The sequence below is a fragment of the Dendrobates tinctorius genome, unplaced genomic scaffold (genome assembly GCF_039654945.1).
Source record: "Dendrobates tinctorius isolate UK_male_01 unplaced genomic scaffold, ASM3965494v1 ptg000167l, whole genome shotgun sequence".
NCBI classification, from domain to species: domain Eukaryota; kingdom Metazoa; phylum Chordata; class Amphibia; order Anura; family Dendrobatidae; genus Dendrobates; species Dendrobates tinctorius.
Genome location: NW_027361834.1, coordinates 594,451 through 620,594, shown reverse-complemented (window position 1 = coordinate 620,594; position 26,144 = coordinate 594,451). Strand labels below are relative to the sequence as shown.

The window sequence follows — 26,144 nt, the reverse complement described above, 5'->3', positions numbered from 1 at the left end:
GGAGGCTGAGGTAACTTTAAGTGCCTCAGCCACAGCCACAAGCACCCTCCAAAAGGCAGCGGTATGAGTGACGGACCTCGGGGCCTGACCCACGTCGCCTGAGGAGATCCGTGGCTGCCAGCTGGGGGCACTACTCGTGAAGGCGCAGGGCAGGGAAAGTAAGGAGAATTCAGCACAGAGACACGGCCTTGAGAGAGACACAAGGAGGAGTCCTGAAAGGTGTACCCAATCTGCCTGAGAGTTTGCCAGACCCCTACCTCGGAGGACGCAGCACTAAGTGGACCAACGTGTACACGAAACTTGTGAGTAAAAACCCAGAAACTGCACCCGTGTCCTTTGAGTTCTTTTACAACTGCCTGCCTCACAATGCACAAACACCATCACCGTCTCAACTGCCCTGGGACACAGCTCTGCCCGTGGCTTCACCATCTCGGCAGCTTTAACACCGTCCCAGTGGATCTGCATTGCAGCGTCGGCTACCCTAGCCGAGTACCACGGGTGGCGTCACAAATCCCCTTTTCCCCTACAATTATCCTACCTTCTTCCCCCTCCATCATCTACACTGGATGCCCAGGGCCACGGACAGGGTCACTAGCACCACCGTGACACACTTCCCCTGTAAAAGAGCCTTGGGGGGCGTTCCATAAACATCGGGTATCTAAGATACCAGATCTAAATCCCCTATCAGTATGTCTTTGGAATGTGGGAGGAAACCGGAGTACCCGGAGGAAACCCATGCAAACACTCCTTGCAGATGTTGTCATTGGTGGGATTTGAACCCAGGACCCCAGCGCTGAAAGGCAGCAGTGCTAACCACTGAGCCACCGTGCCGCCCATATCATGTTCACCATCAGAAGTAACCAGGGGAACAGGGCGAGCTAGGGTGGTAGTGACAGGGAAGGAACCCCTGGTCCTGGGACACCCGACAGCGTCGTGACAGAAGCTCATGAACAAAAAAGTCCTCCTCCAATTTGCCAGGCTCTATACTCTGCAGTGATGAGATCAAAATAAATGTTTGTGGAACTCATGGCTTCATAACTGAATGACATCGCAAAGGTGAGGAGTACAAAGAAAAAAGCATGGTGCATACAGTGAAACATGGTGGTGGCAGGGTCCTTATGTGGGGCTGCATGAGTGCTGCTTTCGGCTTCTAGGGAGCTACATTTCATTGATGGTATCATAAATTCACAGATGCAGTGCTCTATACTGAAAGAGAAGATGCCACCATCACTTTGGAAGACGTTTGGAAGCCTTTGGAAGACGTTAATTTTTCCAACATGACAATGATCCAAAACACACATCTAAGGTTATTGTTGCATTTCTGAAGAAGAACAGGGTGAAAGTGATTTAGTTGCCAAATATGTCTCCTGATCTGAACCCAACTGAACACCTTTGGGGAATTCTGAAGAGACAAGCTGAGCATGGTTCTCCATCCAGTTATCCAAGCTCTAAGAGAAGTCGTTCTTTATGAATAAAAAAAGAAAGATGTAATATATCGCCAACTTGTTCATTCCATGCCTAGAAGACTTACTACTATCCTTAGAAATCAAGGAGTTCATATAAAATACTAGATGTAGTAGGTTTTGATGTGGGGTGTGTTAAATTTTGCATCAACTAATTTTAGTAAAACTGAAAATTTTGTAATGAAAGTTCTAATATTAACCTTAGTTTCATTTTATGGGTTAAAAAATGTTCTATGAAACTCAGTCTTGTCAAAATTTTTTGAACTGTTCTTGTGTTCAGTGAGATTGATATAGGGCTCTCCGTGTGAGGTGGATCCTCTAAGCCCAGGTCCGAGTGGGCACACGGATTCCAGGTGCTGATGCAGCAGCAGAAAGGTACATATGGAGTGAGGACCCGAAGCACTTGATGCCGCAGGCAGTCTGGACACAGGAAAGCAGGTAGTGGTGCACAGTCAAACAAACACAACTACAAGTCTTAATATCAAGAGACAAGTGTGTGCCTTATATAGGCTTAATCAGATGATGACATGGGAGGACACGGGCCACTTTAAAACCTGACATGAAGCACAGTCGAGGGCAGCAACCATAGGGAAAGGTGATGAAGCACTGCTGAGCCAAGGCAGATGCATAACAGAGATACTGATAAAAATCTTACTTTTCAAAGGGTGTGTAGCAAATGATACTGAACACTGTATATATAAATATATATATATATATATATATTATAATAAAAAAAAAAATAATAATATAATCAATTCCCGCTTCCTACAGGTATCAGCCAATAACAATTACTTTCCTCGCTCCTGGGCTGGAAGCCTCAGCATTGGGTGTTCATGTAATATTAAAGTGTCTGTAAATGAAGGGGTCTGGACTGGGGTCTGCATATTAAGGGGTCTGGTTTTAGGTCTGCATGTTAGCAATCTGTCTGGGATCTGAAGATAAATGGTTTTCTCAAGGGTCTGAATATTAGAGAGTTTGCTTAACATAATTTTCCAGGAGTGCATGACTCCCAGGGTCAAGACTTCTCGTTTGCCAGGAAGCAGTGTGCTACTGTTGATTGACATAGTTCAGCTGCTGACATGAACTGTGCATTTCCCAATGGTGCTATATGAGGCAACAACATAAGAAGCGCAGGGGCAGTGAAGCTTCAGAGCAGTACTTACTGGTTCTTGTGGATAGAGCTTGTAAGTAGAGATTAGCGAACCTGAACTTAAAAGTTCGGGGTTCGTACCGACAGTTAGGGTATGTTTCCACGGTCAGGAAACGCTGCGGAATCACGAACCACTCACGGCTTTTAACCCGTTAAATACCGCTGTCAAACTCTGACAGGTGACATCAACCCCCCAACTATAACCCACTTACCACCGCTACAGGACAAGTGGGAAGAGCGAGGCTAAGTGCCAGAATTGGCACATCTTAGAGATGTACCTTTTCTGGGGCAGCTGAGAGCTGATGTTTTTAGCCGGGGAGGCCAGCATCCATGGCCCATTCCTAGGCTATTACTATCAGCACGCAGCTGCCTGCATAGCCTTTGCTTGTTATACGGGGACCCCACATCATTTTTGGGGGGTCCCCCATTTTAATACCCAGTAAAGGCTAAGTATACAGTTGTGAGCTGATATTAATAGCCTGGGAAGCTCCATAGGTATTACCCCCTTCCCAGGCTATAAACACCTGCCCCTAGTCGGCTTTCCCTCTGCTGGTTGAAAAATAACCTTTTATTAATTAAATACATGAACAGTAATTTGTACACACACTGGGCTAATTGTTTTTGTCACTAACATCTATATATCTCACCTATTCTATATGTATTTACTGTATGTAATCCATCTCTTCTATCCTGTCGGCTCCTGCAGAGATTTTACAGAACACGGCAAATGAATTACCGGCTTTTCTTCCATCTATCTATACAATATAAATACATATACACTCACTGGCCACTTTATTAGGTACACCTGTCCAACTGTGTGTTAAGACTTAATTTCTAATCAGCCAATCACATGGCGGCAACTCAGTGCATTTAGGCATGTAGACATGGTCAAGACAATCTCCTGCAGTTCAAACCGAGCATCAGTATGGGGAAGAAAGGTGATTTGAGTGCCTTTGAACGTGGCATGATTGTTGGTGCCAGAAGGGCTGGTCTGAGAATTTCAGAAACTGCTGATCTACTGGGATTTTCACGCACAACCATCTCTAGGGTTTACAGAGAATGGTCCGAAAAAGAAAAAAAATCCAGTGAGCGGCAGTTCTGTGGCCGGAAATGCCATGTTGATGCCAGAGGTCAGAGGAGAATGGGCAGACTGGTTCGAGCTGATAGAAAGGCAACAGTGACTCAAATTGCCACCCGTTACAACCAAGGTAGGCAGAAGAGCATCTCTGAACGCACAGTGCGTCGAACTTTGAGGCAGATGGGCTACAGCAGCAGAAGACCACACTGGGTACCACTCCTCTCAGCTAAGAACAGGAAACTGAGGCTACAATTTGCACAAGCTCATCGAAATTGGACAGTAGAAGATTGGAAAAACGTTGCCTGGTCTGATGAGTCTCGATTTCTGCTGCGACATTCGGATGGTAGGGTCAGAATTTGGCGTAAACAACATGAAAGCATGGATCCATCCTGCCTTGTATCAACGGTTCAGGCTGGTGGTGGTGGTGTCATGGTGTGGGGAATTTTTTCTGGGCACTCTTTGGGCCCCTTGGTACCAATTGAGCATCGTTGCAACGCCACAGCCTACCTGAGTATTGTTGCTGACCATGTCCATCCCTTTATGACCACAATGTACCCAACATCTGATGGCTACTTTCAGCAGGATAATGCGCCATGTCATAAAGCTCGAATCATCTCAGATTGGTTTCTTGAACATGACAATGAGTTTACTGTACTCAAATGGCCTCCTCAGTCACCAGATCTCAATCCAATAGAGCATCTTTGGGATGTGGTGGAACGGGAGATTCGCATCAGGGATGTGCAGCCGACAAATCTGCGCCAACTGTGTGATGCCATCATGTCAATATGGTCCAAAATCTCTGAGGAATGCTTCCAGCACCTTGTTGAATCTCTGCCACGAAGAATTGAGGCAGTTCTGAAGGCAAAAGGGGGTCCAACCCCTTACTAGCATGGTGTACCTAATAAAGTGGCCAGTGAGTGTATATGTGTGTGTGTCACTGACATCTATATATCTATGTATTTTTCATGTATATATCTATTCTATTCTAACTTTTCAGTGTGCTTTTACTGTATGCGGCACACGAATTGCCAGCTTTTCAAGGGACACCGGTGTGTAAAAATCAGACAGCACTCGCATGGTCCGAGTGCTGTGCGATTTTTTTCTTGCACCCATACGCTTGCATTGTGGAGTCTCGGCACCAATCGCAGCATGCTGTGATTTTAGACGCATGCTGAATACACCCGAGAAAATAAACGCTGATGTGAGCTGCCCCATAGATTAACACTGGTCCGAGTGGTATGCAACTTTTTCTCGCATAGCACTTCTCGTCCGTATTCTATGGTAGTGTGACCCCGGCCAATGACTGCATCTAATTAGTGCCATATTGTGATACTTAGTCTGCAGCATGATAAAGTCCATGCAGCACTGGTATCTGCCCATTATTGGTCACTGTATGGTGGTATTATTAGATATATTATGCTGCTAAACTGGTAGCGCATACTTAAAAAATATCCTGCGTATGTCTGTCCCAGTTCATGTACTTACGTGTTTCTACATGCCACTTTCTTTTTTATGTCATGTCTATAGTGGGCTGAGGCCGGGGCATCACAGCGTCAGTAAAAATGTGCAATTATCTTCCCAAACCCCCAACCGCCTGACCTTAGGTTTGAACTCTGGATTCCACCCATTAGCAGCGCTGATTCACACTTTGCACTGTAATGCCAATTTGTATCAATGAAGTGCACCTTGTGGCCCTGGGTGGGTCCATTCAGTCGGCACAATTAGCTCTTACTACATCAGTAATTAAAAGCATCTAAAGATCCCAGATGCTCACAGTGGACCTGTCAGGAATAAATTAATGAACAATAGCACACTTTCTGCAAATGTTGCTGACAATGTACAAACTAGTTACAAGGTTAAAAGGTAAATAGCATTTTTACATTTAATAGGCTGACAATATTAATCTGTGTAAAATAACAAACTCCCATTGTTTTCCCCGTCCCCCTTCTTAATGAACATTCAGTCTGTTCCCAGTAGATCATGCTTACATTGCTCCTGTAGAAGTTCACTCTAGCTTTAAGTCCTTAATCCCTTAACCAAAGGTATTTTTGGCTTTGCATTGTCATTTTTTGCTCCCCTTCTTCCTGGAGCCATAACTTTTTATTTTTTGGTCAAAATGGCCATATGAGGGCTTGTTTTTTTTGGGACGAGCTGTACTTTTGAACAACACCATTGGTTTTAACATATCGTGTCCTGAAAAATGGGAAAAAAATTCAAAGTGCGGTGAAATTACAAAAAAAGTGCAATCCCAGTGTTGGTTTTTGTTTGCTTTTTTACTATGTTCACTAAATGACAAAACTGACCTGCCATTATGATTCTTCAGGACATTACAAGTTCATAGACACCAAACATGTCTAGGTACTTTTTTATCTAAGTGGTGAAAAAAAATTCCAAACTTTGTTAAAAAAGTGCCATTTTCCGATACCCATAGTGCCTCCATTTTTTTTGTGATCTTGGGTTGAGTGAGGGCTTATTTTTTTGCATGCCGCGCTGACGTTTTTAATGATACAATTTTGATGCAGACACAATCTCTTAATCACCCGTTATTGCATTTTAATACAATGTCGCTGCGACCAAAAAAACCTAATTCTGGTGTTTTGACTTTTTCCCTTGCTACGCCATTTAGCGATCAGGTAAAACCTTTTTTTATTGATAGATCGGGCGATTCTGAACGCGGTGATACCAAATATGTGTATGTTTGATTTTTTTTATTGTTTTATTTTGAATGAGGCAAAAGGGGGGTGATTTGAACTAGAAGCTGCCATAACCCGATTGGCTCTGCTACATACGGGCGATGATCAAATCGCCTGTACGTAGCAGAATTACTCACTTGCTATAAGCGCCGACCACAGGGCTGCACTCCTAGCAATCCAGCAATGAAAACCATAAATGTCTGCAGTAGACCTCTGGTAGTCATGCCAACCCATCAGAGTTTGACAGCGGCATTTAACGGGTTAAATGTGATTCCACCCGCAGCTGTTCCGGTTACATGTCAGCTGTTCTAAACAGGTGATATGTGCCGGGAAAGATGTGGGCTCACCGCCGGAGACATATCAAAGGGAGGGAATCCGACATTGGTGTACTATTACGCCCGATGACGGAAAGGGGTTAAAGGGAACCTGTCAGCAGGACTGTGCACAGTAACCTACACACAGTGTCAGGTTGGCGCCGGTACACTGATTAAAATGATACCTTAGATGATGAAATCCGTCTTGTGGTTGTTCTTTAATCTTTATTTTCAGTTTTGAGTTAATTATATTCTCGTGCCCAAAGGTGGCATGTGGGGGGTCTTCATGTGGGGCTCTGATTAGGTATTCATAATGCAGACTGTTGACAGGTCACCGATCCCTCACTGACCTGCCCCCTAGTTTGCATAATGAATTTCTGTACATACTTTAAAAAAAAAAAAACCCTTCTGCAGGCAGGTGCCACGGCATATGCTGCCTCTGCAAGATAACCCAATGCTTTATATGCCAATAATAACTGTTCTTCATGTTATTCAGCTACAAAAAAAAAATCAATTTGAAAATGGCGCCCGCCGCACCTGCGCAGTAGCAGCTATCGGTGTATATACAACCCCTGGCAAAAATTATGTAATCACCGGCCTTGGAGGATGTTCATTCAGTTGTTTAATTTTGTAGGAAAAAAGCAGCTCACAGACATGGCACAAAACTAAAGTCATTCCAAATGGCAACTTTCTGGCTTTAAGAAACACTAAAAGAAATCAAGATAAAAAAATGTGGTCAGATCAGAGAAATTTGGAGCCAGATTGATGAAGAGTACTGTTTGACACTCATTAAAGGGGATCTGTCACCCTTTTTATCCCCTATTAGCTGCCGGCATAGACATCAGGGGCTTATCTACAGCATTCTGTAATGCTGTAGATAAGCCCCCGATGTAACCTGAAAGAGAAGAAAAACACATTATATTATACTCACCGAGGTGGGCGGTCCGGTCCGATGGGTGTTGCGGTTCGGTCCGGCGCCTCCCTTCTTCATGCGATGACGTCCTCTTCTCCCGTCCTGAAATGGCTCCGGCGCAGGCGCATTGCTCTGCCCTGTTGAGGGCAGAGCAGAATTCTGCAGTGCGCAGGCGCCAGACCTCTCCCGACGGCTGCGCACTGCAGGACTCTGCTCTGCCCTCAACAGGGCAGAGCAGTGCGCCTGCGTCGGAGCCATTACAGGATGGGAGAAGAGGACGTCATCGCATGAAGAAGGGAGGCGCCTGACGGGACGGCGACACCCATCGGACCGGACCGCCCACCTCGGTGAGTATAATATAACGTGTTTTTCTTCTCTTTCAGGTTACATCGGAGGCTTATCTACAGCATTACAGAATGCTGTAGATAAGCCCCCGATGTCTATGCCAGCAGCTGCAAAGCCAAAAAAAGGGTGACAGATTCCCTTTAAGTCCATGCCTCAGAGACTGCGAGCTGTTAGGCCGGGGTCACACTAGAGAGAAATACGGACAAGTGAGAGGCGTAAAAACCACGCATTACACACGGACAAATGATTCTCTATGGGGTAGCTCCCATCAGCCGTATATTTCTCGCGCGTATTTTATGGTCCGTGCCAATTGCATCATGCTGCGATTGTCAGCGTACTACGCCCGTAGTACGCCAATGCAAGTCTATGGGTGCGCAAAAAATATGCATTACACACGGACCACACTTGTGACTTGCGGGAAATACGCAGGTCTTTGGCAGGTGACAGGAAATGGGCCAATCCATCATCAGGAAGCTTAGACATGCTAATTACCTCAAAAAGCGCTCCAAACATCCAGGAAGTACGCCTCCACGGAGTAGAGCATCATGGCACTCTATCATCGCAATGTGGAGATGCTTATTGTGTTAGTGCAGGAGCGCCCGGAAATCTGGGACCAACGTGATGCCCATTATGCCAACCGGGCAAGAAAGGAGGAGTCATGGAGGAGCATATGTCACCAGATGTTCCACGATTTTGGTGATTGGCCATGTGAGGAGCAGCAACAAATGGGTAAGTACAACCAAAAAAAGAGTTGAAAATTACTTCACATCAAAAAAGGCATTTGGAATAAGGCCCCCCCTTCCTTCCTGTGCTTGTGCCTTTTTGCCTCATGAGGCGTGTAGAATTTTATTTGAACCATTGTTTTACACTGACATAATTTGTCCCTGGCCACAAGCTCCTCATCCTCCTAGGCAACAAAGTTAAGAGTAGTTACTTGACCCCTGAGCTATTGTGACCCTGTGTATCTGGCCTGGATGCCCCAATTATATATGCCACCCTGGGTAGAAAGCACACCCTAGAAGGCCACATGACTAGGCTACTTTTAGCAAATTTTATAAATCAAATATGTGAAATTTAGAATATTTCCTGTCACATTGCAGTGGAAGATGTGATGAGACACTGGCGCAGCATCCGCGACCAGTACAGGCGTGAACGACAGCAGCGGGCCAGCAGTGGTGATGCGGGCCACACAAAGTGCAAATATATATATTATGATCGCCTCTCCTTCCTCGCTCCTATTCTGGATCTGAGACCGTAAGTAGATACCTCACAACACATTGGTCCCTGTAAACTATCTGTGCAAAGTAATGTTTTTAATTTTGGCTATGTTCTATTTTATAACAGATGTCAGTCAAACCTTATGGAAAGAGAAACTGGCTCAGATACAAAACCCATCATCGATCCTGTGGCTGGAGGGGAAGAGGTGGCTGGCCCATCTTCTCCCACTCCAAGAAGCATGGGTGAAGTTTCCTCTCCTGAAAACCCAGCGCCTGCACCACAAACCCCACCACCAGAACCATATCCACAAGCAGGACCGTCTGCGGCAGCACCATCCACCATACAGGATGAGCAGGGCAACATCAGCAGCAGCCAAACTGCCTAGATACAGGGCGCCCCACAGCCTGCTGGACCATCCCGGCGAGGAAAAAGAAGGAGCCAGATCCCTGCCCAAGATACCCGTACCAAATGCTGACACAGGGGTACTGAACTATCTTGCTCGAGTCAATAATGATGATTGAGAGGAGGCGTACTCACGCAGCCTGGCCCGTTATCTTCGGGCCCTTTCCCGTGAGGTGAGGCTACGTATTCGAGGATGTTTTCAGATCCTGCTTGATGCAAGCACACACCCCAATACCCCATATGAGTTATTTGAATATCTGGAGAAGTGGCAGTTTTCCCCAAGGAATCTGATGCGCCTTAGACACCCCACACACATGCTCGCTCAAGCAGGCTCTGAGGATCCTCAAACACGTGGTCCTACACCTCACCCCTTTCCTCCCCCTACCCAACCTTGTCCACAGCAGCCACGTATGTCTGCCTCTAGCCAACCTCACCAATATGGCCACTTGTTCCCACCCAGTGTTGGAGGTTGGTCCCAACCTGGTTGGGGACGACATGGCTATTTTGGTGGGTATGAGCCATGGGCCTACCAGCCCCAACAAGAGGCCCCTCTCCAATTTCAGTCATCCCAGTACCCACCACAATCACAGGAGGCAGTACACTACCCACATCATGGGCAACAGTATGCCACACAGGGCGATGGCCAAGTTGGGCAAAGTAGCATACTAACATACGCTTACCAAGGCAATTAAACAGTGAGAGAATCATAAGGGGTTGAAATATATATATTTACACAGACAAAAATAAAAAATTGATAACATAGACACAGCATGCTCTTGCCAAGAAGTTTCCCCCTCAGGTGACATAAAATAATTTGTGAAAATATCACGCACTTTGAGACCAGAGAGCGGTCTACGTTGAGGGTTGATATGTGATCTCGCCCTACGCACATTGTCCGACCCATGCACAACACCAGCAGAGGAGGAACAATCATGTATCCTGGTGAAGTTATGAAGAACGACACAGGCTTTGATAACTTCATTCACATTTTGTTCACTCAGCTGAATGGCAGACTGGAGTATCCGCCATTTGGGACAAAGAATGGCAAAGGAACACTCCACCAGTCGCCGAGCACGTGATAGGCGCAAGTTTAAAATTCTGCGCCGGTGGTCCAGGTTGCGCCGGGGATATGGCCTCATGACATTGCGCGTTAACTGAAACGCCTCATCTGCCACAAGGACATAAGGGACTGATTCTTGATTGGAGCCTGGTAGCTGGCGTGGTGGTGGTAGATCCAACTGGTTGGTGCATCTGCGACCGACGGTGCACCACATGTCTCACCCCCTGAGGCAGGTAGAAGGGGGAAGGCACGCAGCCATCCAGGAGCGCGCGATGGCTGTGTGTTCTGTGTGCACAGGACCTGTGATGAGGTCACAGGTGGGGGAGGAGTCAGGGGGGTCACATGATCAGGGGCCTCAGTGTATGCAGAACGCTGCTGTCTTTGTCTGTACTGGTTGTCATCGTGCTGGGCAAGTTTCTGTGTGGGGTCAGGAGGGGTTTACAGGGTGGATGTAGCAGAGCCGTGTGTGTATGAAGACCGAGGTGTACGGAGCGGAGCCGCGTGTGTACGAGGTGTGCGGAGCGGAGCCGCGTGTGTACGAGGTGTGCGGAGCGGAGCCGGGTGTGTACGAGGTGTGCGGAGCGGAGCCGGGTGTGTACGAGGTGTGCGGAGCGGAGCCGCGTGTGTACGGGGTGTGCGGAGCGGAGCCGCGTGTGTACGGGGTGTACGGAGCGGAGCCGCGTGTGTACGGGGTGTACGGAGCGGAGCCGCGTGTGTACGGGGTGTACGGAGCGGAGTCGCGTGTGTACGAGGTGGGGTCAGGAGGGGTTTACAGGGTGGATGTAGCTGTGTGTGTATGAGGTACAAACCAGACAGGCCTAAATGCATCTGCACGAATACAAGGTGCAGCAGACCCAAGTAAAATGGCAGCTGCACAGGTGCATAAATACCAAATGAAACAGCCAGCCTACAATCAGGGATTGGCCGTGTGGTACACCAGTGTAGAAGAAATAATCCGCATGTGGCAGTGTTCACACAGTGTGTACGAGGTGTACGGAGCGGCGCCACGTGTGTACGAGGTTTACGGAGCGGAGCCACGTGTGTACGAGGTTTACGGAGCAGAGCCGCGTGTGTACGAGGTTTACGGAGCAGAGCCGCGTGTGTACGAGGTTTACGGAGCAGAGCCGCGTGTGTACGAGGTTTACGAGGTGGTTTCAGGAGGGGTTTACAGGGTGGATGTAGCAGAGCTGTGTGTGTATGAGGTACAAACCAGACAGGCCTAAATGCATCTGCACTAATACAAGGTGCAGCGGACCCAAGTAAAATGGCAGCTGCACAGGTGCATAAATACCAAATGAAACAGCCAGCCTACAATCAGGGATTGGCCATGTGGTACACCAGTGCAGAAGAAATAATCCGCATGTGGCAGTGTTCACACAGGGAATGCAGGGCTTCTGGTTCACAACCTCTTAGTAACACCATATAGGGGGGCTGCCCAGTGCCATCTAGAATGCATCCCGTGTGAACAGAGACCACAAGTTTGCAGAACCATTTGGGCCCAACTGCACCCTGAAAGAAATATATAAAAAAATAAAAAATGCACAAAAAACATATCAATATATGTAAGGTATTGGTTGATATTAAGGCCTTAATACGGAAGCTGGCAAACTGCGTCAAAGTTCCTTACACTTGTCAGTCCCTACTCTAACATGAAAACCTCAAAAAGAGGAAAAAATCCTCCAAAAAATTCAGATACAAACCAGACAGGCCTAAATGCATCTTCACTAATACAAGGTGCAGCAGACCCAAGTAAAATGGCAGCTGCACAGGTGCATAAATACCAAATGAAATAGCCAGCCTACAATCAGGGATTGGCCGTGTGGTACACCAGTGCAGAAGAAATAATCCGCATGTGGCAGTGTTCACACAGTGTGTATGAGGTGAGCGGAGCGGAGCCGCGTGTGTACGAGGTGTACGGAGAGGAGCCGCGTGTGTACAAGGTGTACAGAGTGGAGCCGCGTGTGTATGAGGTGTACGGAGCGGAGCCATGTGTGTACGAGGTGTACGGAGTGGAGCCGTGTGTACGAGGTGTACGGAGCTGAGCCGCGTGTGTACAAGGACCAAGGTGTAGGGCACGGAGCCATGTGTGTATGAGGTGTATGGAGCGGAGCCGTGTGTGTACAAGGATCGAGGTGTACGGAGCGGAGCCGCGTGTGTCCGAGGTGTACGGAGCGTAGCCGCGTGTGTACGAGGTGTACGGAGCGGAGCCGCGTGTGTATGAGGTGTACGGAGTGGAGCCATGTGTGTACGAGGTGTACGGAGTGGAGCTGTGTGTACGAGGTGTACGGAGCTGAGCCACGTGTGTACAAGGACCGAGGTGTAGGGCACGGAGCCATGTGTGTATGAGGTGTATGGAGCGGAGCCGTGTGTGTACAACGACCGGGGTGTAGGGCACGGAGCCATGTGTGTATGAGGTGTATGAAGCGGAGCCGTGTGTGTACAAGGACCGAGGTGTAGGGCGTGGAGCCATGTGTGTATGGAGCGGAGCCGCGCGTGTACGAGGTGTGCTGAGCGGAGATGTGCGTGTATTTTGGCATGGGGTGGGCCCCATTTGGAAGTTCGCACCAGGGCCCATAACTTTGTAGCTATGCCACTGCTCACACTAGAAGGCAGAGAACGCAGAGAACCATTCATGTTAACGTGTCTACGTGTGTCAGTATCTCCGCTACTTGAGGAAACTGTCATTACACGTACCGGAGCCATTGATGTGTGAAACCGGCCTAAAACAGCTTCAACTCTGTTATGTTGGAGGATTTTCTGTCATTCAACAACATTTCTATAGGATTAAGATCAGTACTTTGACTTGACCACAAAACCTTAAGGGTATGTTCACACATGACATTTTTGCAAATTATTTTATGCAGAACGTGTGCTGTGTAAAATATGAATCATTTTATAGTACAAGCAAAATCAATGAGATTTCTGAAATACTGCACATAATGTGACACCTGTGCTATTTTTGTCAAGACCCAGCATGTCAATTCTTTCATCGGTTTTCCAAAGCTTTTTACCCATTAAAATGAATGGGGGAAAAATGTAAATTAGAACGTGACAAGAACGCAGGGTTTTACCTGCCACTAATCTAATTTTTGGTGCACAAAAAAGGATGCAAAACGCAAAATGAGAACATACTTTTGTTTTATTCTTCATTAACCATTCATATGCTGCATGACTTGTGCACTTTGTAGGGCTGTGGAGTCGGTGTCCATTTTGGTGAAGTCGGAGTTCGTATAAAATAAACCGACTCCGAAAATATAGAAATAAAATGGGTACAGTAGCTCAGTGCAGGAAGTGCTGCAAAGGTTTTCAGAAGAATTTGGGAAACTTATAAAATGTCCTATAAACGTCTCTTCTATTCCTGATATGTACATCCTCAGTAGTGAGGCAGTGCTGTGGAGTCGGAGTCAGAGTTGGAGGCGAAAGTCAGGGAAATTGAGGAGTCGGAGTCTGTGGTTTGGCGTACCGACCCCACAGCCCTGGTGCTTTGGGTCATTGTTTTGCTGCATGACCCAGTTTTAGCTCATGGGCAGATGTCCTGACATTTTCCTATAGATTTTTCTAGTATAATTAATTGTTCAATCAATGAATGCAAGTTGTTCTGACCTAGAACCAGCAAAACAAGCCCAAAACATGATACTACCATCACCATGTTTCACATATGGTAAAAGATTGTTATGCTGTAACATGGTTTTTTTTCCGATGGTGGACTCATGAACATTAACATTAGCTAATGTAAGAAAGGCCTTTAGTTGCTTAGAGGTTACCTTGGTTTCCTTTGTGACTTGGAGGACTATTATACACCTTGCTCTTTGAGCAATATTTGTTGGTCGACCACACCTGGAGTTGGTAATAATGGTCTTGAATTTCCTCCATTTGCATACAATCTGTCTGAATTTCCATTGGTGGAGTCCAAACTCAGATGGTATTGTAACCTTTTCCAGCCTAACGAGCATCAACAATTATTCTTCTGAGGAGATCAGAAATATCTTTTGTTTTTGGCACTATGCCCCTTCGAAACCATGTGGGAAGCTCAGTCTTTGATAGATCCCCGTTCTTTAAATAAAACAGGTTGCTCACTTACACGATTGTCATTCATTTAAAACACAAGACTTTAATTCCACCTTCAAATTATCTGCTACTCCTAAAGCTTCACATATTTTTTCCACTCACAAAGGAGATATTGGATAATTTTCCTCAAAATAAAGAAGTTACAGTCTAATATTTTTTTGACTCATTCCTTTTATTTGGCTCTCTTTATCTACTTTTAGGACTTGACTACAAATCTAATGCAGTCTTAGGTCAAGAAATATGGAAAAATCTAAAGGGTTCATACACTTTCATGCACAACTGTATGCATTTCCAACCAGAATTTGTTTTTATTGTTCATTTGCTTCTTACATACGATCATATGACTGCTCGCTCACACCGGCAATACCGAGGATTGATGAAAGCGTGTGCACTGCATATCGTCATGATTCAGAAATCTGCAGTCACATACAATGTCTGCAGACTGGTATCAAGTCTGGACAATCCCTGTAATGCAAGTATGCAAGATAACCATTAACATATCTAAAAATATTTTTCCATGTTAAAGCTATCCATAGTCTTTAAGCTTTTCTCTTTTCCATCTAAAAATTCCACCAAATCTGTGTAACCTCCTTGCAAGTATGCAAAGACCTGTCGTATGTAGCCCAGAACGCCGGACCATCCTGTAATAAAACAGCACAGCACTGTTGGAACATATGGGAAAGAGGTTCCGTCCAACACTGTCTTTATCTACATAAAAGTGTTGACACAAGGATATGAATCGAAAGTAGGAAATTTCCAAGGAGAGACCCAGAGATCCCAATGACAGGTTGGTGCTTACAGTCAATGAAGACGTGGTTAAATAAGTGTACTGTATATGGAAAACATCCATGCAGTTACATTGACAGAGACCACACAAAGTCATTTTCGGACTATTTTAACTAAATGAATATTTGCTGTATTTCCACTGCTTTCTCTTCTCTGACAAAATGTAATATAATTTGCATACACAATATAATGTTTTGCTATCATTGACTAATTTGGTGTAACTGAGGGAACAGCAGTTATGTATTACTGTCGGTCAGAAGAGGCAAGTGACTACAGCAGTGTGTTAATGGGCTAATTCTCCATGATGTTCTCTGCAGTTCTAAATTACAATCCATCATAAATTTAGGGTCAAAAGTCGTATTATATTACGGTAAATTATATTGATGCCTATTGACTGGGACTTCCTGTATCATAAATTACATTATCAAGTTCTCTAGCTGGTGACTCCCCGTTGTCCTCATCCTTAATCTAAAGGCCCGGGTCATATTGTCTTAAGTAGCTTAAAACACTGACGGATGCATTGGTAGTCATTATTTGTGGCCAACGCAGCAAGCAGTGCTATGACTTGGTGTGACATGAAAGGCGTGAACTCTGTTTTACCCTGTTTCCAATATAATATAATTAGCAGCCCACTCATATGACAATTGCATATTCATAGTAGATGTTAGTTATCAGAGTGGATTTTACACTATTACTATTGAGGGATAATATTGATTTGGTGCAGGGGCGCAGGCAGCAGAATTACAATGTTCAGTATTTGGTCACTATATGATGATAATGCAAGTAACCATATGACACATTGATTTCTCCTCTGCTGTGGTGCAGACTGATGTCACTGCATCCATGATGTCTTGTGTTAGTTTGAAGCTTGCAATCTTGCCATTGATCTAAGGACAACACGCAGACAGCTGCTACTCTGATCATCTGGGGAAGGACAGATGGCTGCACATAATGTGCTTTTATTGTCTTCTGGGGGATTCGCTAGAGACATGGAGAAAGACAATGCGCTCATTCCACAACATCAACCTGCAAGGTTTTGTTGGCTCGCCAGACATTGTGTAGCTGCATTCCTCCCAACATTACCAGGGTCAGATCTGACTCTCAAAAGTCCCATAAGACACAAGGGAAAGTAAACTTCTACCAATGACTAGAAATACTAATCATAATATTTCTCTTTATATATCCGGTACAGAGTATAGTGGGCCATACAGCAATAGCACAACGGGGGGGGGGCACTCCTGGTGTGGAATTATTTTACTGGACTATCGTCAGGAAAGGACAGTGGGTCCTCCTCCATTACTTGTAGAAAAAAAGGAACTCTGACACTTCATCTGCTTCCCCTTTTCTGCTGAGGATATGGAGCATTGTGCAGCCTATGGGCACCCTGAATGAATCCCCCTGAGGTGTTATTATTTTACTGGGGGGAAACATGGGGTTTGAGAAGAGTCTGAGTAGAGGACAACCCTTTAAGCTAGATAGCCATAGAACATAAAATGAAAGAAATAACATTTACCATGTTCTTTTATTATGTTAGAACATTTAACATTTTAGCAGAATTTTTTCATTCTTTCAAGGAAATGTACATAACTTACATTTTTTAGAGACCAATTCAGTTTTGAAGTAGCTTTGAGGGGTCTACATATTGGAAAACCCCCAAAACTAGTACTATTTTAAAAACCATTCAACACTGTTCTCAGGTAGTTTGTTAACCCGTTAAGTGCGTCACCATCCAGGTGCTGCTGTCAATATTGATAGAAGCATCTAGGGGATTAAACAGCCAGGATCAGTAGCAGCACCAAAAGTAGCCAATGCAACAGCGTGTCAATTACAATCCATAAAATTGAATGTGTGTGTGTGTGTGTGTGTATCACCAACCAATCACGAACCATCTTTCATTTCACCAGAGCTGTTTAAAAGAAGCTGAGCTGTAGTTGGTTGCTATGAGCAACAGTTTTCCTTGCAACCAATCACGAAGCATCTTTCATTTCACCAGAACTGTTTAAAAGAAGCTGAGCTGTGATTGGCTGCTATGAGCAACAGTTTTCCTTGCAACCAATCACGAAGCATCTTTCATTCCACCAGAACTGTTTAAAAGAAGCTGAGCTGTGATTGGTTACTATGAGCAACAGTTTTCCTTGCAACCAATCACTAAGCATCTTTCATTTCACCAGAGCTGTTTAAAAGAAGCTGAGCTGTGATTGGTTGCTATGAGCAACAGTTTTCCCACTCCACGACAATACCTCTGCAGACACTGACCGGGTGGGAGAAATCTAACATCCCTGGGAACATAAGCTTCCAGCCAGTGTCTGCCCCCAGAAAGGAGCAGAGAGCACATGACAGAAATGAATCCCCCCTCCCTGCCCATATACCCATCACACATCCTCCATCCCACAGGCACATCTTCCCTCTTAAAGGGATCTCCGGTATGGAAGTTAGGGCAAATCCATCCAGCGTTTTGGTTTGACCCCAGGCCTCCCTTAAAGGGATCCGAGGTATGGAAGTTAGGACCGTTCCACTCAGCTCTGTGGTTCTGACCCCAGGGACTCTTAAAGGGATCACTGGTATGGAAGTTAGGGCAATTCCACTAAGCACTCTGTTTCGGACCCCAGGCCCCTCTTAAAGGGATCCCCGGTACGGAAGTGAGGGCAAATCCACTCTGCACTTTGGTACTGACCCCAGGCCTCTCTTAAAGGGATCATTGGTATGGAAGTCAGGGCAAATCCATCCAGCGCTTTGGTTCTGATGCCAGGCCTCTCTTAGGGCAATTCCACTCAGCGTTCTGGTTCTGACCCCAGGTTCTCTTAAAGGGATCCCCGGTATGGAAGTCAGGGCTATTGCCATCAAATGCTCTGGTACTGACCCCAGACCTCTATTAAAGGGATCCCCGGTATGGAAGTTAGGACCGTTCCACTCAGCGCTGTGGTTCTGAACCCAGGGCCTCTTAAAGGGATGCCCGGTATGGAAGTTAGGGCAATTCCACTCAGTGCTCTGGTTCTGACCCCAGGCCCCTCTTAAAGGGATCCCCGGTATGGAAGTGAGGTCAAATCCACTCTGCGCTTTGGTACTGACCCCAGGCCTCTCTTAAAGGGATCTCCGGTATGGAAGTTAGGGTAAATCCCTCAGCGCTGATTCTCACCTCAGGCTTCTATTAAAGGGATCACTGGTATGGAAGTCAGGGCAAATCCACTCAGCGCTCTGGTTCTGACGATATTAGGGGTAGTAGTCCGGCGGCTGTGATGGGATGATGTGGGATATTAGTGGTAGTTGTCCGGTGGCTATGGCTGACGGGATGATGTGGGATATTAGGGGTAGTAGTCCGGTAGCTCTGGCTGACGGGATGATGTGGGATATTAGGGGTAGTAGTCCGGTAGCTCTGGCTGACGGGATGATGTGGGATATTAGGGGTAGTAGTCTGGTGGTTCTGGCTGACAGGATTGTGTTGGATATTATAGTGAATGTGGCTCTGCGGAATGGGCGGGGCTCTACACTCAGCTTTACATATATATAGATAGATAGATATAATCATTATAATTTGTTATAACTAACCGTAGTTAGTTACTATGCCCGGGCAGCACCGGGCTCTTCAGCTAGTTACAATATAAAGCTGGAACCCGCTGCATTTTCACTTGTCAGCTAATGCCATTATCTTATTTCTCAGGTTTAGTTAAAATGCGTATTGCAGTCATTAAGGAGTTAAAAAGACTATTAAATGTTTATACAATAATAATAATAATAATAATAATAATAATACAAGAATAAAAGTTAAATAAAATTAACACTCACAAAACATTATTAACACAATATTTGAAAAATAAATTGGAAATAAATTATAAAACAAATGGTTTACAATTGTCATGAGAGTAATTATCCAGTTACAATAGATGTGTCACTGTCAAGTAAATATTAAGCATATTTGACAGTTCATAAAAACAATAATGAAACTCTCTTTAAACTAGTATTTGACTCCAGAAATGCTGGAAAAAATCTCATTATACTCATACAAATGCATCAGTGCATTAATTTGGGTGCTTTCACACATGTTATGGGAAAGTAATGGTCACAAAAGAACGTGGAACTTCTATTTCCCTTTTTTTTTTTTTTACCCTCTTCTAGTTTGGCTTTAAAAGCAGCATAACAAAATGCACATGAGAAAACACTCATCTGGTCTTCTTTATTGCACTTTAATGAATGAAGTGATTACAGTCTACATGTACGCCAATTAGTCTTACATCTCATCCATATGAATCAACTCTTACCATACACTAGAACAATACTAGGACACTTGTAAATCTTATATGTTTCTATAAAGTGGTTTCTGTATTGTTGTCTTAGACCACGTTCACATGGTCAGTATTTGGTCAGTATATGTAAGCCAAAATCAGGAGTGGGTGAAAAATGCAGAAGTGGTGACGTGTTTCTATTATACTTTTCCATTTCGGCTTACAAATACTGATGTAAAATACTGACCAAACACTGAACATGTGAATGTGGCGTTATAACTGGTATGGTTACCGAGGTAGCAGCAGCTACCTGAAGCGCAACCATTTTAACGGGGCCATTTTCCACTTGGAGGTAAGGTACACTCAGTCATTAATGCATATGGATTATGGAAGGTTATCCTTAATAGTCCCTCCTATTCCTTCGCCCCCCTAATAAAGGTTTGTACCCCCCTCCAATTCTACTCCCCCTTCCCCCCATTGTTTTTTTTGGTTTGTATACTCTGTTTTTGAGTTTATTATTTGTTAAAATAGTAAAAGCTGGAACAAGGAAAATTGAACGGAGCCTAATTATAAGCTGTGCTATGGCACCTCATGGTTTCCTCCTGTATGTAGTATTCTCTACAACAGCATCAGTTTCTGTTCTGTATTTTTCTGTGCAGTTCTCTATATACTGCACTATGGCATCATTGTATACCTGCACAGTGGCAACATGATTTATTTCTTTCCTGTGCTATAGTATCACCACATTATGTGCACTATTCCGCTAGGGTGACATCACTTTGTGCATTATGCCAGTACTGTGCCATCACTGCACATATCTTCCCAGGACCATGCTGTCACTGTGCACATAATTCCTGCACTGTGCACAAGTAAACGAGAAATTAACAAGAGAAAAAAAGACATATTTAAAAAAAAAAAAAAAAATCAACAATTTGTGGACTTTACACCGTCGAAGTAGCCAAAATTTTTGTCAAGCTTAGTCTCAAGTAGAGTTGAGCGACTTTGGTCGGATCGGGTTTCATGAAACAAAATTTGTTTCAGATGAAACTGGTCCGGCTAGGGCAAAAAAAGTCGGAGTTTCGTCCGAAACACGACCCCAATGCAAGTCAATGGGGAATAAAAGTCGGCATTGAGCGGATGATATTCCGCTCAATGCCGACTTTTATTCCCCATTGACTTGCATTGGGGTCGTGTTTCGGACGAAACTCCGACTTTTTTTGCCCTAGTCGGACCAGTTTCATCTGAAACAAATTTCGTTTCATGAAACCCGATCCGACCAAAGTCGCTCAACTCTAGTCCCAAGAATAAGAAACATAGAAATTGAGTTTTTAACAACTTGACATAAGGGAATAGCTGAAGGAGATATATTTATCGGTGATACTTTAAGTTCAGGGGAAAATTCTTCTGTAAGAAACATCGGCGCTTTCCAACCAAAATAAATCCTGTCTAATCTATGCAAGGTGTCACGGTGAAGTGGCCATTTGGCTATCGTTTAAGACTGGAAGTAAGGATCAATTTCGCTTTCTTCTTGTCAAATAGCTTTTCATTTAAGAAGATTAAGTGGGTCCCTATGGGAATGAAAAGTCTTCTACTGAATATATGTTCTGAATTACATCCTTGCAGCAGAGGATAAAGTTAATTCTGTCTTTCCATCTCGGGAACACAGCATGTTGAGAAGCCCTATACCTCCAGCACTTACTTTCCTCAACACTTTCCTTAGATCTTTCTTTTCTTAGATCTTTTTTAGGGGGAAACAACATCTTGAGGGATTTCTATTATTCATTCCGTACATGGGAACCAAAATGATGAATGCATTATGTCACGGAACTGTTATGTTATCAACAGGTAAGAAGGAAGTTCCAGTCTCTGAGATCTGTTCAATTATTATCCCGCACATGCCTTCACATGCGTTATGAGTTTAGCTCTTGTGAGGGGTCCCATCAGGATTTCATAGCTACACAGTTAGTACAGTTGAAAAAACACACATGCCCACCACGATCACAAGAGTGATGGAGTTCAACCAAGGCTTCTATCACTTTTGGATCAATTGTATATTCGGAACTATTCATTTCAACAGTTTTATCCAATACATCTCAACTAGTTATGAGCGAGTGTGCTCTGGTAAGGTGTTATCGAACACGCTTGGGTGTTATACGAGTATCTTGGGCGTGCTCGTACAATTAGGTCATATGTCAGGTTCCCGACTGAGGAATAACGCCACGTTCACACGTTCAGTATTTGGAGAGTATTTTACCTCAGTATTTGCAAGCCAAAACCAGGAGTGGGTGGAAAATACAGAAGTGGTGACGTGTTTCTATTATACGTTTCCTCTGATTGTTCCTCTCCTGGTTTTGACTGACAAATACTGAGGTAAAATACTGACCAAATACTGACTGTGTGAACGTGGCCTTATTCAGCGATCTAATCCGCTCCATCCGCAGCTTAAATGCGGCTGTCAAACTCTGACAACGGCATTTAACACGCGCTGGCAGGAAGATGGGTCATACCATGTGCCTATTGTCACGCCCATGGTATCGGCGGCGTGCCCGATGGGTTGCCATCATGGCCACGAGTCTGCTGAAGACCTTCATGTCTGGCGTTCATAGTAGACTGTGATTTTTGCTAAACATAACAGTTCTGATACACTGCTATGTGTAGTACAAGCATCAGGCGATCGCGGGTTTAAGTCCACGAAGAGGAATAAGAAACACAGTAAAAAAAGGGAAAAAAAAGTTTTAAAAAAAGGATTTTTAAAAAAATCTAAAAGTCCAGATCACGCCCCTTTTGCTCCATTAAAAAAAAATTAAAAATACACATATATGGTATCTCTGCATTCGTAAAGGTCTGATCAATCAAAATATAAAATAAATTGAATAGATCGGTAATTGGCATAACAAGGAGAAAAATTTAAATGCCAGAATTATTATTATTATTATTATAGCGCCATTTATTCCATGGCGCTTTACATGTGAGGAGGGGTATACATAATACATACAAGTACAGTAATCTTAAACAATACAAGTCATGACTGGTACAGGATGAGAGGGGACCCTGCCCGCGAGGGCTCACAATCTACAAGGGATGGGCGAGGATACAGTAGGCAAGGGTAGAGCTGGTGGTGCAGCGGTTTGGTGGATCGGTGGTTACTGCAAGTTGTAGGCAGAATTATGTTTTTTTGATGACACAAAATTGCACTAAGTGGCGACACAAGCAAAAAATTTTTTTTTTGTTTTTACGAATTTCCACATTTTTTTCACCACTTAAAAAAATATATATGTACATGTTTGGTATCTGAGAAATCGGACTGACCTGGAGAATCAGATTGCCAGATTAGTTTCACCATATAGTCAACATGATAAATAAATAATAAAAAAACAAAAATTGTGGAATTGCAATTTTTTTGCAATTTCATTTTTCAATCCAGTTGGAATATTTATATTGCTTTTCAGTGCATCACATGATAAAATGAATGGTGTCACTCAAAAGTACAACTTCTCTGACAAAAGCCAAGCCCTCGTGTGATTATTTGGATGGAAAAATAAAAATGCTATGGCTCTTGGAAGAAGGGAGGAAAAAACGAAAACAAAACTTGGCCGTGGCATGAAGGTTTTCATCTGTTCACGGCATGGACAAAACCACAAGGTACAGGCTTTCCAAATTATCTATCACTGGCACAGAACACTATTTTCTAGTTATGTGTATTGCATGTTGTGCCTCCTAATAACACTGACATATGCAATGGTGGCTCAGTGGTTAGCACTGTTGCTTTGCAGCGCTGAGGTCCTGGCTTCTAATCCCACCAAGCACAACATGTGAAAGAAATTTGAATATTCTCCCCGCGTTCTTGAGGGTTCCTCTGGGTTCTCCGCTTTCCTCCCACTCTCCAATTATATTATGATAGGAATTCTAGCTTGCGAGCCCCATGAGGACAATGATGATGATGTCTAATTAACTGCGCTATACACCAGAGTAAGATATATAAATGCCGATAAGGAAAGCTGGGAAGATCTGGATGGGACAAAGGCGCACAGATAGGGCAGTACCAGAAGAAACAAAATGGGGGTGAAGGTGATGGTAGTGCTCACCTGTAAGGCCGGGATCACACTACCGTGTGTGATGCGAGAAACTCGCACGCGTCTCTCGCATCAACACCTGGCGCTGCCGCCGGCACTCAGGATTGGATCTGCAGCTGCATGTATTTCTATGCAGCCGCAGCTCCGGTCCCAAGTGCCGGCGACAGCGTCGGGTGTTAATGCGAGAGACGCGTGCAAGTTTCTCGCATCACACACGGTAGTGTGATCCCGGCCTAAGAGTTGTGAAAAGACATAACACCTGTAGCAGCCTGATGTGCCGTAGCTGCAGCTCCGTGGCGGGAGGAGGGTATCGTTCAGATAGCAGTTTGACAAAGAGGAGATTAACACGATGTGCAGGCTGCGCTCACGGAAAGGATAAAATCCGGAGATTATAGCAAGGTTTTGTATTCACACCTATGTGTTTCAGCCGAACAGGTGCCTTTCTCAAGGTGAAAAAACAAATGTGAGGAAACCTGAGCTCTACAGGCCAATGAAAAGCATGATAATGGCTTGTATATTACGTCTTTCTGGCTGTGTACACTCATTTCATTATGCCTGTGAAACTGAGGAAGGTGGTGTGATCATTTAGCATCTTTTAGTTTGCAAAGGCTGGGAAGCTGTGATCAGAAAATTAACTATTGTTTAAATTAAGGTTTTTTTTTCCTATGTTTTTGTCTCCCACAATGTTTATTAAAAAAAACAAAAAATGACATTTTGCAATTTTCACACTGGTCATCTAGGGCTTTTTTAACCCCTTAGTGACAGAGCCAATTTGGTATTTCATGACCAAGCCAATTTTTACAATTTTGACCACTGTCACTTTATGAGGTTATAGCTCTGGAACGCTTCAAGGGATGCCACTGATTCTGAGAATGTCTTTATGTGACATAATGTACTTCATGTTAGTGGTAACATTTCTTCAATATGACTTGCATTTATTTATGAATAAAAAAGGAAATTTTGAAATTTTTAACCCCTTATATCAGAGTCATATCGCACAAAATAGTTAACAAATAACACGTCCCACATGTCCACTTTACATCAACATAATTTTGGAAACATTTTTTTTTGTTAGGACGTTATAAGGGTTAAAAGTTGACCAGCGATTTATCATTTTTCCAACAAAATTTACAAAACCATTTTTTTAGGGGCCACTTCACATTTGAGTTTGGGAGGGGGGTCAATATGACAGGAAATATCCAAAAGTGACACCATTCTAACCCCCCTCAAGGTGCTCAAAACCACATTCAAGAAGTTTATTAACCCTTCATTTGCTTCACGAGAACTAAAGCAATGTGGAAGGAAAAAAATGAACATTTTACTTTTCACAAAACAATTACCAAACTATTTTATTTTCACAAGGGTAACTAGAGAAAATGGACCACAAAATTTGTTGCGCAATTTCTCCTGAGTACACCGATACCCCGTATGTGGGGAAAAGCCACTGTTGGGGCGCATGGCAGGGCTCAGAAGTGAGGGAGCACCGTTTGACTTTTGGAATGCAAAATTGGCTGGAATTAATAGTGGTGCCATGTCGAGTTTAGAGATCCCCTGATGTACCTAAACAGTGGAACCCCTCAATTCTAACTCCAACCCTAACACAGCCCTAACCCCAACACACCACTAACCCTAATCCCAACCCTAACAACAACCATAACACTAATCACAACCCTAACCCCAACACACCCCAACCATAATCCCAACCATAGCCCTAACCACCACCCTAATCCCAACACCACAACCCTAACCCCAACACAACCATAACCCCATCCCTAGCCCAACCCTAGCCCTAATCCTAGCCCCAACCCTAGGCCCAAGCCTAACCACAACCCTATACCTAGCCCCAACCCTAACACTAGCTCTAATCCTAGCCCCAACCCTAAACCTAGCCCCAACCCTAACCCTAGCTCTAACCCCAACCCTAATGGAAAAAAACACTTTTTATTTTATTATTTTTACCTAGCTATGCGGGTGATAAAGGGGGGTTTGAGTTACTATTTTTTTTATTTTGATCACTGTGATAGGGTCTATCACAGTGACCAAAATGAACTAATAGGAAAAATCTACTATTGTTGCCGGGTGCCAGCCGGCAGATCTCGGCGGGCGCACTGCGTATGCGTTCACCATTTTCTTCCAGGAAGAAGACGGTGGGGTCTGGGGGACAGAGACAGAGGGCCAGGGACACTGGGGTCCAGGGACCCTAGATCATATCAGAAGAGAGAGAAATAAATGGGAAATCAGACTTTTTTTGCGATCACTGTTATTCCGTGAATAATGGTGATCACAAGACTGGGGATGGTAAAAACCGACCTGAATCATGTTCTGCGGGGTCTCAGCTACCCCTGGTAGCCGAGACCCCGG

The 26,144-nt window shown here is 44.4% G+C and overlaps 1 protein-coding gene across 5 annotated transcripts in view; it reads right to left on the bottom strand.

The window, feature by feature from the left end:
• CHN2 (chimerin 2) overlaps positions 1 to 26,144 on the bottom strand; it is a 438,164-nt gene that overhangs the window by 127,056 nt on the left and 284,964 nt on the right. The window contains exon 1 of one of the 5 annotated variants that reach the window (XM_073550707.1): positions 14,401 to 14,821. The exons of the other annotated variants lie outside the window; for them this stretch is intronic. Within the exon in view, the coding sequence (XP_073406808.1) occupies positions 14,401 to 14,589 (189 nt within the window). The 5' untranslated portion in view covers positions 14,590 to 14,821. Of the gene's footprint in view, positions 1 to 14,400; positions 14,822 to 26,144 lie in introns of those variants that run through there. 5 annotated transcript variants of the gene reach the window in all.